This window comes from Cervus canadensis, chromosome 18 (assembly GCF_019320065.1).
Source record: "Cervus canadensis isolate Bull #8, Minnesota chromosome 18, ASM1932006v1, whole genome shotgun sequence".
Taxonomy (NCBI): Eukaryota; Metazoa; Chordata; class Mammalia; order Artiodactyla; family Cervidae; genus Cervus; species Cervus canadensis.
Window position 1 is genome coordinate 17,461,964 of NC_057403.1, and position 15,665 is coordinate 17,477,628.

A 15,665-nucleotide genomic window follows, 5' to 3' on the forward strand; every position below is an offset into this window, starting at 1 on the left:
CTGGGCGGTGCCCGGCCTTTCTCCGCGGTCCCTCGTCCCTCCTCCGGCATCAGAGCGACCCATGGCTGCGGCGGCCCTGCGGGGACGACAGTGGAGAGAATCCCGCGCGTTCGGCCGCGCGGTGAGGCTGCTGCAGCGCCTGGAAGAACAATGCGGGGACCCCCGGCTCTCCTCGAGTCCCCCCTCCCTTCGGGACCTGCTGCCCCGCACGGCGCAGCTGCTGCGCCAGGTGGCGCAAGCCCGGCGGGAGGCCGGCGGAGGTGTTCCCGAGGGTCCCGGGGGGGCGTGGGACTTTCTGGTGGTCTATCTGGCTAACCTGGAGGCCAAGAGCAGGCAGGTGGCGGCGCTGCTGTCGCCCCAGAGCCGAAAGATTGCCAACGACGAGCTCTTCCGGGAGGGCTCCAGACTCAGGTGAGCCCTTGCGCCCGGGCAAAGGTTGAGATCGTCGGTGGGGCTCCCTCAGGCTGCGAGCATCCTCCTCCCTCCAACCGGGGGGGTCACGATCGCAAGCCCTTCTCCGTGAAAGAACCCGGGAAACTCAGCCTCCCAGGTTTTTTTCCTTCTTTGGGCATGGAGTCCCTGAACTCACCATGTCCCCTTCGTTCTTGGCTCAGAAGTGGGCTGTTAGCCTCGAGGATTTAGACACATTCCGGAACGTGGGGACCCCCAGGAAGCTTCCTGCATGCGCAGCTCTGGAGAAAGAGCTCTGAAGCCCCCATCACCAGCCCTGCCTGGGACACTTTCAGAGCCTGTCTTTAGTTCCTTAGCCTGTCTTAAGTTCCTTGGGTGCCTAGCTCAGGACCTAGGGGGTTTTTTGTTTTTTTGTTTTTTTTCTTTTTTCTTTTTGTCTGCAGGCTGCCTGCTCTGGTTCTGAATTTCCAAGAAAAGGCTGTTGAGTGACAGGGGCAGAGTTTTGAGGTCTAGAGCCAGAACAAGGCTTGGAACAGTAGCTCTCAACCCCAACAGGCCCCCAAGCCCTTTCTTTAGAACAAATATTTTGTGGTATCTCTTTAAATCTATCCTGAAATGACATATATCGGGTGAATAACCTACCTACTCATAATTCTTTAAAAAGAAATCACTATAATGCCCAAATTGTAGTATAAGGGAATGATCAAAGGAATGTTCTTTATAATACAATTATTTATATTTGGAATGAAAATGCCAAGGCACTGTTTTAGTTACTCAGGAAGGCAGAATTGACTAGTTCTTGTACACTTGTACCTGGGAGGAAAAATCATCCATTGCTGAACGAAACAGACTTCCCTTGACACCTAGGATAGTGAATTTCTGTAAAATTCAGAATCGATTTTCAATGTGCAAAAAATGCTTATGTAGGGTTAGGACTCTGCTTTCACTGCAGAGCCAGGATCTGATCTCTGGTCTTGCGACCTAAGAGCTCACAAGCCAAAGGGTGTGGCAAAAACAGAAAAGTTTATGTAAAATGGAATTGGACTCTAAGCTCAGATCACTGTAACTGGATTTTCCATCTTCACAAATGTATGATGGGACATTGGAAAGTTGAGTAAGGGGTGGGTAAATCTTACTGGAGGATATGGTCCCCCACAATCTAGCCTCCAGCAAATTTCTAGAAGCTCCTTAGAAGGGTAGTATAACTCCACTGAGCACCACTGTTCTAGATTCAGTAGGTTCTAGAAACTAGGAAGCCTAGGGACTCAGTGAGTGGCTCAGTGGATTTTCTAGAGTTGTGGGGTCCTAGCAACTCTGATGGAGATTCTAGACCAGGACTTTCCACAAAACTCTAATGGAAGCCACATATGTAGTTTTTCATTTTCCAGTAGACATATTACAAAAAGTTTTTTTAAGCAGGTGAAATGAATTTCAGAAACTTTTAAAAATTCATTATATCCAAAATATTATGAACTCAACTTATAATCAATAAATATAAGGTGATGCTTAATGCAATAATTCACATTCTTTTTTTTTTTTTTTCTTTTGCACTAGTGAAAGTCACTCAGTCATGTCCAACTCTTTGCAACCACATGGACTATATGGTTCACGGAATTCTCCAGGCCAGAATACTGGAGTGGGTGGCCTTTCCCTTCTCTAGGGGATCTCCCCAACCCAGGGATCAAACCCAGGTCTCCCACATTACAGGTGGATTCTTTATCAGCTAAGCTACCAGGGAAAGGATACCCACTCCACTATTCTGGCCTAGAGAATTTCACGGACTGTATAGTATAATCCATGGGGTGGAAATGAGTTGGACATGACTGAGCGACTTTCACTTTCACTTTAAACCTAGTGTGCATTTCACATTTAGAACACATTTCAAGTTGGACCAGTCACATGTGAATAGTGACTGCATTATAGACTGTGGGAAGGGAGGGTGTTTAGAAACTATCAAGGGTTTCCCTATACAAAGCATCAAGAATCCGACAGACCTGGAGGCTATTAATATAAAATAATAAGAACAGTAACTAATTAACATGCCCTGAATGCCAACTGTATACCAAGTTGTGCCTGGCATCTTATGTGCTCATAAGATGGGTAAGAATCCTTATCATTCACCACCCCCACCCCACCATGAGGCAGGGGCTGTACTTATCCTGTATTTATACCCATTTCACAGCTGAGGAAACTGAGGCTTGAAGAGGAAAAAAGGAACTTGCAAAAATCACAGAGCTAAGTGTCAGAGCTATCCTCTGCTGCTCCCCACATCCTGAGTGGTTCCTCAGGGAGGCGGTGAGCAGGAGGAAGCCCAGGGGTCCACCACCCCGGGCTGCTTAAACCAACAGGGAGTCTTCCAGCTCAGACTGCCCTAAATGGCCCCAGCCCTAGTGCTCCCCACATCTGACTAGGCAAGGCTTCAGGCAGAGACTGGGATTTGTTTGCTGGGGGATGCCTTGGATATGAGGCGGTACCTCCCTTTCCTTCACAGACGGGGAAAAAGAGATCCCCAGAGGGGACGCGTCAGGACTGTAACAGGTGGTCCCAGGACCGACTTTTATCATGCATTAACATCTTAGAGGCTGGGGGCCTCGTCCCTGCGGGTGTTCCCCACACGGCGTGGAAGGGTCAGTGGGGCTCCCAAGGTCAAGTCCAAGTCCTCAGAGCCCATCCCCGCAGGCGGCAGCTGGCCAAGCTGGCCCTCATCTTCAGCTACATGCACGCGGAGCTGGACGCGCTCTTCCCTGGGGGCAAGTACTGCGGCCACACCTACCAGCTCACCAAGGTCTCCGCCCACACTTTCTGGAGGGAGTACTGCGGAACCCGGTGAGTGAGCGCCCACCCCAGGATCCCTCAGCGGCTGGAGCCCCATCCTGCCCCTGACCAGGGGCCCAAGAATTCAGACCCCCAGCCCCTCCTCCCTCAGATCCAGGAGCCCAGCCCCGCTCCTTCCCAGGAGTGCTCCCATGCTAGGCTCCCAGAGGCCTCATCTGCACCCCCCATTCCCAACCCCACCTAGATGTGTGCTGCCCTGGGCTGACTTTGAGGCGGTCTTATGCATCTGCCACCCCGTGGAGCCAGGCTCCACGGCCCTGGCCTTGCGCTCCACCATCGACCTCACCTGCAGCGGCCACGTGTCCATCTTCGAGTTTGACATCTTCACCAGGCTCTTCCAGGTCAGGGAAGGCTGGGGTCTGAAGCCTAGACTCTTGGGTCCTGGGGGAGGAGAGGTTGGGAGCCCAGACTCCTGGGTCTGTGGGAGGAAGGGCTGGGGGCTTGGACTCCTGAGTCCTGGAGGTGGAAGGGCCTGGAATCTTCTATGTCAAAGATGTTCCTGAGGCCCACGGTGGGTGTGAGTGAGGCATCTGTGTTCTTGGACCCCGGGAGGCACTAGGAGCGTAGGCGGCTTCCTTGGCCCCTCCCTGACCTCAGCGCTGCCCCGCCCTAGCCGTGGCCCACACTCCTCAAGAACTGGCAGCTCCTGGCGGTCAACCACCCGGGTTACATGGCCTTCCTCACATACGACGAGGTCCGAGCCCGTCTGCAGACTTTCAGAGACAAGCCAGGCAGGTAAAAGGGCCAGGCCTCGTGAGGAGGAGGCTGTGGGAGTTGCAGGGTCTGGATCCTGGGCTGGGGTGTCTGGGTGACCCAGACATCCTTCAGAAAGTAAGAACTGAAGGGCTGTGGTACCTGGGACCCCAGAGAGTCGAGAACTCTAGAGGAAGAATGCTGAGTGCCCCGCCACCTAGGTTGTCCTGGGACCACCTAAACCCGCCCACAGTCCAGCAGCTAAAGGGACGATACCCCTGGTCCCGCAAGGGGGCCTGAAGATCCTGCCCCGGGATACGATCTGTTTCTCATAGGTTCAAACCCATGCATCTGTTAAATATTTTGAATATGACTTCCCACCTGCTGGGAAACCAGACGCCTGAGTCCTTAAAGTATTTCAAGCCAGGAGTTTTGAGCCACTGGAGCCCTCTAGAGGGCTAAAAATTGAGGGACTGAGCTACCTGGAACACCAAGAGGTTAAAGGAATAGGATGTCAGATTCCTAAGTCTTTGCAGGGCAGAGGTGCAGGACCCTGAAGATGGCATGTTAGCACTTTTCCAGTTACACTTGAGACTGGTGGAAAGGGAAAGAAAAAGGAATGAATCGATGGCCATGATTGAAAAGACCAGGTGTGGATTTCAGGAACAGCTGGATCCAGGTGCTCAAGCGCTGTTGTCAGAAATCAGTTCCTATCCTTCCCCAGCTTTCCTCTGCGCCAGCCTCATTCTCAGACATAGTCTTTCCTTGTGGTGGCAAATGCTTTCTAGAAGCCACAGCTCTACACCCTACCAGCTTAGCATCCCCTATAGAAGTGGGGTGCCTTGCTCCTATTACTTCCAGCAAAAGTCCCAGCGTTGTCTAAACCCAGTGACAGTGGAGGAGGAGCTTAACAGGTAAACACCCCAGACATTCCCTACAGTGGTGGACAGGGGCCTGTGGTGGACAGCGCCTCTTTTGCCTAAAAGGTAGGAAGTTTATGATGGAGCAAGAATTTAGACACCTGGATCCCCAACAGGGTGAGGAGCCAGGAGGTTCCAGAGGGTCAGCAGTGACCACTTCCTCCCCCATCCCTTCCTACCTCTTCCTCCAGCTACATCTTCCGGCCCAGCTGCACTCGCCTGGGGAAGTGGGCCATCGGATACGTGAGCTCAGACGGCAGCATCTTACAGACCATCCCTCTCAACAAACCCTTGTTCCAGGTGCTCCTGGAAGGACAGAAGGAAGGCTTGTGAGTCACCATCCTAGGAGGGATGACTCTGTCCGAGAGCACGGGGTTCACAGACAACATGCGTTGACAACATAAAATTGCAATACTATAGTGTTCCAGCAGGTGGCAGGCAAAGGTCAGGAAGGGACGCCTTTCCAGTTCCCACCCGGCTGCCATGTTGAGCTAGCAGCAGGTCTAGGAGGAGTGTGTGGGAGCTGGGCACAACCCCAGTGGTCCCCTTCCTTGGACTTGCACTCAAAGCTTTTGCTTCTAGATACCCATGTCCTGTTCTATCATCTAGACCTTAAGAGCAGAAGGAGAACTGAGCAGAAAGCTAGACTGGAGTTTTCAGTCTGTAATCTTGGCCACCTCAGAGCCCCTCTTTCGGAATCAGACTTGTGTGGGACAGGAGGGGCGAAAAAGGTAAACAAGGTTCCTGAGTCTCACCTTGGAGATTTAACCAGAGCCTCCTTAGCTAGCGATCGTATCTATATGATATGCTGAGATAGATAATGGATGGATATATGATAGACGGATTCAGTTCAGTTCAGTCGCTCAGTCGTGTCCGACTCTTTGCGACCCCATGAATCACAGCATGCCAGGCCTCCCTGCCCATCACCAACTCCCGGAGTTTACTCAAACTCATGTCCATTGAGTCGGTGATGCCATCCAGCCATCTCATCCTCTGTTGTCCTCTTCTCCTCCTGCCCCCAATCCCTCCCAGCATCAGGGTCTTTTCAAATGAATCAGCTCTTTCCATCAGGTGGCCAAAGTATTGGAGTTTCAGCTTCAGCATCAGTCCTTCCAATGAACACCCAGGACTGATCTCCTTTAGGATGGACTGGTTGGATCTCCTTGCAGTCCAAAGGACTCTCAAGAGTCTTCTCCAACACCACAGTTCAAAAGCATCAATTTTTTGGCGCTCAGCTTTCTTCACGGTAGGACTGTGATGGATACATAGATGATAGATAGATAGGAAGAAAGACTAGATTAACAGATAGATTAGATAAGCAGCTAGATAGGTAGGTAGGTAGATGGATGGATGATGTTGGATAGATAGAATGGATGAATGGATAGATAGATAGGGTGATAGGTAGGTAGGTAGATAGATAGATTAAAAGGAGGATAGGTAGATTAGATAGGTAGCTAGATAAGTAGATGGATGGATGGATAGATAGGTAGATATGCAGTCGTGTGTGTGCTAAGTCAATTCAGTCATGTCCGACTCTTTGCGACCCCATGGACTGTAGCCCACCAGGCTCCTCTGTCCATGGAATTCTCCAGGCAAGAATACTGGAGTGGGTTGCCACGCCCTCCTCCAGGGAATCTTCCTGACCCACGGATCAAACCCACGTCTCCTGTATCTTCTGCATGGCAGGCGGATTCTTTACCACCGAGCCACTGGGGAAGCCTGTATTTCTGTTTAGAGACACCTAATTTAATACCCTTCGTTGATACATTCGCTTTGAACTTGTGGCCAGCAGCACGTAACTCCCACCTGAACGAAGCTCATCTCCCACATGTATTTTCTCCACGAGGCACATCGCAGCCTTCCTGTGTTTAGGACACGAGACACTTCAGCACTCTGCCCGGGGGCGTTGGAACCAGCGCGGTCACCAGGACAGAGCACTAAAATGGGGCACAACACAGACTGCTCAAAGAACACGTGTATAATAGAGAGCTGAAAGGAAAAGGCCAGATGCTGCCTGGTTCTTTCTCAGCTAGGAGCAGGCCTGGCTGTGAATGACCGTGAAAGTGCCATAGGGAGTACTGATTTTGAGGTTCCAAGTACAGTTTAGCAAGTAGGCAAGTCTGCACATACAAAATCCACAAGTAATGAAAATCTACTGGGGGTGTGTGTGTGTATTTATGTATGTATGTGTGCTCAGTCGCTCAGTCGCATCCGACTCTTTACGACCCCATGGACTGCAGCACGCCAGGCTTCCCTGGCATGCTATATATCTTATGCTATATACTATAAGGTATTGAGTTCCAGGTCAGATTTCAGCGGAGGATTCCAGAGTTAAAATAAATGTGAACATCGTCCATCTGGTTTAACCCCTCTGATCTATGTACCTGAGTGCGTGCATGCACACACACACACAATTCTAGAAACGGATGAGTCCAGAGAGAGGCGGGGAGGGGACACCAAGCTCTTTCTACCTCACAGTGAGACAGTATTCTGGGTCTTTAAACATTGATCCTAGCAGTTCCCCTCTCACTGGGTGTTTATGTGTGGGGTCTGAGTCCTATGTGTTTTCTAAGCACTGTCTTACTTGATCCTTATCACCCATCTTTAGCCTAGGCATGATTACGTCCATTTTACAGAAGAGAAAACTGAGGTCAGTGAGGTAGAGTTGCCCAGTTCTGGTCACTTATGACTTGGATGGGAGACTCAGGGTGTGCAGAGCCTGGGGTGTCCTGGAGCTGGTCATTCAGACCTGTCCCACAGCACGCCTGCATGGCCTCAGGCATCGCCTTTCTCATTCAGAGACCCGGTCACCCTCTGTGAAGTGAGAATTGTCTTTCCAGCCCTGTGGGCCTAAGACTGCAGGATCTGGCCACTCCTGCAATCTGTGACTAAGATGCTATTATGGGGACTTCCCGGGTGGTCCAGTGGATAAAACTCTGCGCTCCCAATGCAGGGGGTCCAGGTTTGATTCCTGGTTGGAGAACTAGATCCTACACGCTGCAACTAAGATGTGTCACAGCCAGATAACTTTAAAAAAGAAAGGTGAGGGGTGAGCTGTGAAGGAAGCTGGTTTTGCAGTTTTAGGGGGGAAAAAAAAAGATGCTTTTACGCTGGGGCCTGAAGACTCTAGGATGAGTGAAGTTCTGGGAGGGCTGGACCTGAGGTTTGATGCTTCCTGGTTCTCATTCATCTGGGGTTTCCAGAGCTGGAGTCCTTCTATGGGGGTCCGAGGGGACACAGTTTGCCCAAGTCCCCATTTGAGGAGAAGGGGGGGAAATATCCCCAGGCTGGCCATGTATCTGGGACAGCCGCTCCAGGGTAGGGTGGGGGTGCTGGATGCCCCCCAACCCCATACCCACCTCCTCCCTTCCCCCAGCTACCTCTACCCGGATGGGAAGAACCACAACCCGGACCTGACCGAACTCTGCCACACGGAACCACATCAGCACATCCACGTGTCGGAGGTGAGGCCCAGGCCCCCACCCAGGCCCACCTGCCCCCTACACACACTGTACCTTGGCTCAGGAATCCTCTACCATGAGTCAGGCCCCAAACTCCCAGAAGCCTTCAGGTTTTGTGCTGGCTTGGCCATGTGACCTGGGGTAAATTTTTGACCTCTCTGTTCCTCCTCTGGAAAACATTGCCCCTCCTGCCTCTTACCCAGGGGCTTTCCTGGTAATGAAGCCAGGAAATGATACTGCTGAGATCATCAGGGCAGCTAATGCACTTTGTGCATTCACCAGTGGCAGCTTTTAGTCTTCCAACTGTCCCAAGGGGTGAGAGAAATGCCAAACAAAATTTTGAGTGTAAGTGTATCCCATGCAGGGACTTCCCTGGCAGTCCAGTGGTTAAGACTCTGCACTTCCACTGCAGGGGGACACAGGTTGGATCCTTGGTCAGGGAACTAAGATCCCACATGCCATGCAGTGCAGTCAAAAAAATTTTTTAATTGAAAAAAAATTTAAGGTGTATCCATGCAACATTTGCATGGATTAGATCTCAAAACGTATTCACTGTTCCACTGAAAATCAAATTTAACAGGGTATCCTGTATGATTATTGGCTGAATCTGGCAACCCTGAGTGTAGACCAGCCCCAGAGAACAAGTCTGATAACAAAAGCACATGTAAGGAGGCAGCTGGACACACAGCCTTGAACCTGGGAGAGGGTTCAAGGCTGGTGCTGAGGTTCGGGACGCACTCCCGGTGGCCCGACTTGCCTGCTCATGGCTGACAGCACCCCTGCTTCTGGTGGTCCCCTTCTCACCTGGCAGGAGCAGCTGCAGCTGTACTGGGCCATGGACTCCACGTTTGAGCTCTGCAAGATCTGTGCTGAGAGCAACAAGGATGTGAAGATAGAGCCCTGCGGGCACCTGCTCTGTAGCCGCTGCCTGGCTGCCTGGCTGGTGGGTCTGACTCCGCCCTGCCTTCCCGCCCCGTCCCCCACCCCTGTCCTCCAATAAAAGCCCCTAGAGCCTCTCCCCTGCAGGCAGGAGAAGGGGATGAGATGGTTGGATGGCATCACCGACTCGATGGACCTGAGTATGAGCAAGCTCCGGGGGTTGGTGATGATGGACAGGGAAGCCTGGAGGGCTGCAGTCTGTGGGGTCGCCAAGAGTCAGACATGACTGAGCGACTGAACTGAGAGCATCTCCCACATGCCTCATGGACCACATGGGGAAACTGAGGCCCAGGGAAAGCAGAGGCTTGCTCCGCCTATGCCTCTGTCTTTCTCTCTCTACACCTGTCACCTCTGCTTCTCCGTCTCCAGTTATATTATTCATGGAAAATGCTGCATTGGCCCCAGTGGGAGACAGTGGTGTCTGCCGGACAGGCCACAATTAACATGCTATTTCGAGCCTGTGGCAGCCCCTCGCTGGGTGATCTGGACCAGTGGCTTTACCTCTCTGAGCCTTATCTGCCTTCTCAGGGGAATGCGGCTGAGGCTAGTGACGTCCCAAGGGAGGATTCAGGCCTCTGGGTAAAGAGAGCCCCTGTGGAGTATAGGTGCCTAATACACAGCTTTTCCTTTACGATGTAAGTGTTTGGCCTTAAGCTTTTGACTGGGGAGATTATCATAACAAAGACATCCCTCTTCCGGACTCAGATAAGGGACTATCAAGCCCGGAGCCTTGACGTTTCCCCTGAGAAAGCCCTAGGTAACTGAGCATGGAGTGACCCGCTTCTCTCTTCCAGTCTCTGCTTCTTCCTTCCTCTTCTGCTTTAAAATTGCCACTCAACAGTGAATGCCCGAAATCTAGGCACCCCACTCCACCCCCAAAAAAGGCAGAGCCCCAGGTCTGCCTCCTCTGCCCTCTACCTGCAACCTGTGTTACCCTCCAGGACCTGTGAGTAGTTAAGTCTTGTTCTTCAAAGTTCCCTGATGGTTGATGCGCCCAGCAGTCTTAAGAACCAAAGGGCCAGTCCAGCCACAACACTGGCCCCAGTGGTGGTGGCAGGGTGTGTCTCTGGGGGCCCCACACAATGAATACGTACAGGCCAGGCAAGTGTCTCAGGCATTCCTTTTGTTGCTCAGTTGTTCAGCTGTGTCTGACTCTTTGTGACCCCATGGACTGCAGCACACCAGACTTCCCTGTCTTTCACCATCTCCTGGAGTTCGCGCAAACTCATATCCATTTGATAGAGTCGGTGATGCTATTTAACCGTCTCATCCTCTGTCACCCCCTTCTCCTCCTGCCCTCAATCTTCCCCAGCATCAGGGTCTTTTCCAGTGAGTCGGCTCTTAGCATCAGGTAGCCAAAGTATTGGAGCTTCAGCATCAGTCCTTCCAAAGAATATTCCGGGTTGATTTCCTTTAGGCTTGACTGGTCTGATTTCCTTGCAGTCCAAGGGACTCTTAGGCATCTTCCCCAGGCATCCCTACCCCATAGCACCTCTACTGCGAGGCTGAGACCCACATAGCACCCTGTCTTCCCTGGGCTCCTCCTGACCTCAGGCAGCCCCTCCTCCCCATCCTGCATCTCTCTCTCCATCTTTCTCTCTTCCTTCTCTCTCTCTCTCCATTTCCCTCCCTCTGTCCTCCCCACATCACTTGGTGGGGGATAAAGGCCCCTGTCATCCCAAAGGACGTGGTGGGAACAGGGAGACCCTGATCCTTTCCCTCTCCACCTCCCCCAGCACTCAGACAGCCAGACCTGCCCCTTCTGCCGCTGCGAGATCAAGGGCCAAGAGGCTGTGAGTATCCATCAGTTCCAAGTCGGCGCCACTGTGGAGGACCCAGAGGACAGCAGTGACGAGGAGGAGCTGGAGCAGGTGAGCAGGCCAGGCAGGAGCTGGAACGGGAATCCCCAGGGTCTGAGGGAGGAGGGGCTGGGGGAAGAGGACCCCTGGGTCTGAGGGAGGAGGGAGCTTGTGACAGGCTTCTGGGGTGCCAAGGACACAGACTTTTGCCTCCCCTAGGGTCTGAGGCTATGACCTTCTCTAGTATAACCCTCCCGAGGGTAGGACTTTGTCTCACTCTCCATTCTACCTCCAAAGCCTACAAAGCGCCTGAATGCTGGGCTTCCTGGCAGGGGGACATGTAGGTGAGCAAAAAATGACGGCTCACACGCCCTCCCCACCCTCTGTCTCCCTTAGATGGCCCCTTCAGCTCCTCCCCTGCCCTCTCAGCTGGATGTGTGCCCCAAGCGCCCCAGCAGCAGAGGCCAGCTGGAGGTGGTGAGTGGGGCACTGGTCTGGGGTGGGCAGGTGGGTCCCGTTCACTCCTGGGGTCCCTGGTCTGGCCAGATGCCTAGGGGTGCAGGCCAGGCACCCATTCTTTGCACCCATTTACAGATGCCATCTGACATCATACCTCTATGGCCTCTTCTCTTCTTCTCTTCCTTACTCACCCCACCTCACTGGCTTTCTGGCTCCTCTTGCAGCATCCCAGGCATGCCCTACCCCAGGGTCTTTGCACCAGCTGTTCCCTCTGCTTAGATCTCCTTTCCCAAGGCTCACTTTCTCATCCCCTCCTTGGGGAGGCCTTCCCTGACCACCTATTAAAAATAGCACCCCCATGGGGCTTCCCTGGACTTCCCTGGTGGCTCAGACAGTAAAGAATCTGCCTGCAATGAAGGAGACCTGGGTTCGGAAGATCCCCTGCAGAAGGTATGGAATGAGTCTTCCCCATAGCCCTAGGAAGTTGAAAATGTTCCTCTCCTCATTTTCCAGGAGAAAAAAAAAAACTCAGAGAGGAGACCGCACCTGCCCAAACACACAGCCTTTCTGGAAGAGGAGAAAACCCTTAAAAAAAAAAAAACTGTTTATTTTCTTAGCGAACCCCCACCTTGCTTTTTTCCCCCCTGCACTCTTCACCCAAGCATTTTCCAAATCCCGGCTTCCTGGAGTGGGGGCGGGGGGTAAGAGGAGGTCTCTGTTAGGTTTCAAGCTGAATACACACCAGATCCAATCGATACTGGGCAGTCTTCAAACAAACAGCTCAGGAAGTCCGGGAACATTATTCGACCACAGAAAACAGGAGAGCCAGCCGGGGAGAGCGGGGCCGGGGAGGGGGGAGGCAGGCAGTGACACCAGCCAGGGAAGCTAAAAACAGATCTCGACCTGCAGCCAAAACCAAATGGAAACAGTGAGAGGCACTCAGCCGGCTCCCGGCGGACGATGAAAGGGACACAGGGCTGTGGGCCCCTCTGGCCAGATGGTCGCACCGTCACTGAGGCTGTGCCCTCTGCCCGGCAGGCTCTTTCCTCCTCTGCCCAGACTCTTCCCAGTTCAAATTCCAGTCAACTCTCCTTCCTTCATTGCTTAAAACATGCTGTAGGAGGGAGCCCCCGTGTGCTATTTCCCAGCAAGGTGACTGTCATAATGAAAACAGCTCATATATATGTGTGTAACTCTTGCTATAGGCCTCGGGCTACCTTTTTTTGGGGGGGGAGGCCATGCCACGCAGCATGCGGGATCTTAGTTCCCTGACCAGGGATTGAACCCATGCTCCCTGCAGGGGAAGTGGAAAATCTTAACCACTGGACTACCCGGGAAGTTCCTAGGACTGTTTTGTTTTGTTTTTGCTGCTCCAGGTCTCCGTTGCTTTGCGTGGGCTTTCTCTAGTTGCGACCAGTGGGGGCTACTTGTTGTCATGGTGCCTGGGCTCATCATTGCAGCGGCTTCTCTAGCTGTGGCACACGGGCATGTGGAATCTTCCCAGGCCAGGGATCGAACCCTTGTCCCCTGCATTGGCAGGCCTCTTCCTATCCACTGTGCCACCAGAGAAGTCCCTCCCTGGTGCTGCTTTTTAAGGCAGTCATTTAGTTGCCAGGACAACCTGATAAGGTAGATGCTATTATGACCCCTATTGCATAGAGGGGTACACTGAGGCTCCAAGATCTGAAGGCCACCCAGCTCAAGGATGTGAGAGTCAGGACTGGAACCCAGGCCCCTGGCTTCAGACTCCAGAGTCCATCCTTGTTTTTCTTGTCTGTGAAATGGGCATGATGCCAGTCCCTACCATGTGGGTATGATGAATCCCCTGACTGGGCATGCTCCCTCACAATGCTGTGTTCTCCAGCAGAGAAGCCCCCCTTAGGGGGTTGAAACATCATTCAAAGGGACCCAGGCACCTTGCTGTGGCCACTGGGGGCCTCTCCCATCCTCAGTGCCTACACGTGGAGTATATGGGGACAAGCATGGCATGGACCCCAGGGGTTGTGAGGAAGTCAGCAAGATTGGGCATTTGTAACTTGAATCCGATCCCCTCCCTCACCTCTCAGAAGCCCCCAAGACCTCAGGACTCCAAGAATTAAAGCCACCGTCCTCTCCATCAGCCCATAAGGCTTGGGGATTGGACCCCTTCCCACCGCTCTGACCTCCCAGCACCCCCTCAACTCCTTTCCAGCATCAATGGACTCCTTACAAAACCAGCAAGCCCACCACCCACTGCAACACTTCTGCTCACATCCTTCTTGCACTCAGACTTCTGCTCAATTTCCCCCTCCTCCAAGAAGCTTTCCCCAGTCACCCTCAGGTCTGATCACCACCCTCCTCACCCCGTCTACTGTCAGGTCTTGGAAGGGCGCACAACTTTCTGGGACATTTCCTTGTCCATGCACTGATGACTCATGTTAAACCTCTTCCTTAAGAGACTATTGGCTCCATGAGGACAGAGATTTTTGTCTGTCTAGTTCCTGCTGTCTCTTCAGAGCCCACAGCAGTGGCTGACACGCTGTAGCTCCTCAGGAAATTTGTGGGATGGACGGATGAATAAACAAATGAATAGGTGGACTGCTGGGTAGATGCATGGATGAACAGATGGATGGATGGACAGTCAGACAGATGGATGGATGGGGGGATAGATGGGGGAATGGCTGGATGGCTGGATGAATGCGTAGATATCTGGATGGATGGGTAGATATCTGGATGGCCGGATGGATAGGTAAGAAGATGGGTGGATGGATGGATGGATGGACAGATGGGTGGGAGGGTGGATGGGTAGATGGATAGATGGATGGATGGGTGGATGGATGGATGGATGGCTAGATGAGCAGATGGGTGGATGGATGGATGGCCAGATGGGTGAATGGATGGATGGATGGGTGGAGGTATGAATGGATAGGTGAATGGATGGGAGGATGTATGGATAGACAAACAAAAAATTTTTTCTACTCAAGCCAGAGGTGTTAGGGGAACAAAACAGCGTGGGCTAGGGACAAGACCCTACCATGCTGCCCCCCACTACCCACCCCTGCTCCCGCCATCACCATGTTACCCCTGTCCAGGCCTGTGAGATGGAGTACTGCTGCAGCTTATCTGTGAAATTTCTTAATCTCCTCCCCTGCAGGCACCTCTGACCCTTCCCAGACTTCGAGCCCCTCTTCCCTTGCCAAGATTCTGGACTGAGGCCTCAGCCCCGTGGGAAGTCACCTCCAGCCCCCAGGCCGGGGCGGGAGCCCGAGGGTGAGTGCAGAGGGCAGCTGGGGCCCAGGACTCCAGGGTCTGAGGGAAGAGGCGGTGGGGGCCGAAGGGGAACACTGGTACTAGGAAATCAACATCGCCTTTAAACTCTTGCCATTGCAGAAACTCCTAAAGCGAAAGTCTCCCCTTCCATCTGCCCCTGAGGGATCCGTGAAGGCCTGGATGCCAGGTGAGGCCCCCTTCCCACCCAGGTTCCTGCCCTCAGCCTGGCCCTGCTCACCTCACGCCATCTTGCTGTGATACTATCTAAACCGCCTCTCTTTCCGCCCCACAGGGCACCAAGATGTGCTGCGGGAAGGGAGCCCCAGGGGCTGGAAGGGGTTTATGATCCAGAAATAAACTGCTGAGTCCAGTCTGTCCTCTGGTGTGTGGAGGAGCGTGGCAACCACTAGGGGGCAGCTTGGCATAGGCGGTGCCGGAGGCCTGATCCCCACCTGCTTACCCCAAGCGTCTGGGGTTCTGAGAGTCAAGAGCGGAGGACCCAGCTCCTCTGGATCCAGGAGTCTAGACACCCAGACCCCTCCCCTCTCAGACCCAGGAATCCCGCCCTCAGGACTTAGAACTTGGGAATTCTCAGACTCAAGCATCAGACTGCCTTTCCTCATCACAGCAAAAAAAAAAAGAATCCTGGACCCAGACCCAGATGCTGCTGCTGCTATCTAATTGCTAAGTCGTATCCGACTCTTTGCAACCCCGTAGACTGTAGCCTGCCAGGCTCTTCTGTCCATGGGATTTCCCCCAGGCAAGGATACTGGAGTGGGTTGCCATTTCCTTCTCCCTGACCCAGGGATCGAACCTGAGCCTCCTGCTAGGCAGACAGATTCTTTACCACTGAGCTACCAGTGAATTGAAAGTGAAAGTCGCTTAGCCATGTCCAACTC

General features: G+C 53.0%; 1 protein-coding gene across 2 annotated transcripts; it reads left to right on the forward strand.

The window, feature by feature from the left end:
* Positions 1–15,141, forward strand: CBLC (Cbl proto-oncogene C). Of its 2 annotated transcripts, XM_043437793.1 has the most exons (12): positions 1–411; positions 3,091–3,237; positions 3,431–3,587; positions 3,860–3,981; positions 5,051–5,188; positions 8,236–8,323; positions 9,132–9,263; positions 10,996–11,130; positions 11,455–11,535; positions 14,651–14,766; positions 14,887–14,953; positions 15,059–15,141. In XM_043437793.1, the coding sequence occupies exons 1-11, from the start codon at positions 62–64 to the stop codon at positions 14,894–14,896; spliced, it is 1,476 nt and encodes a 491-aa protein (XP_043293728.1). In that variant the 5' UTR covers positions 1–61; the 3' UTR covers positions 14,897–14,953; positions 15,059–15,141. The 2 variants fall into 2 exon arrangements, with proteins under 2 accessions (XP_043293728.1, XP_043293729.1); XM_043437794.1 differs by lacking the exon at positions 11,455–11,535.
* Positions 15,142–15,665: the final 524 nt, after the last annotated feature.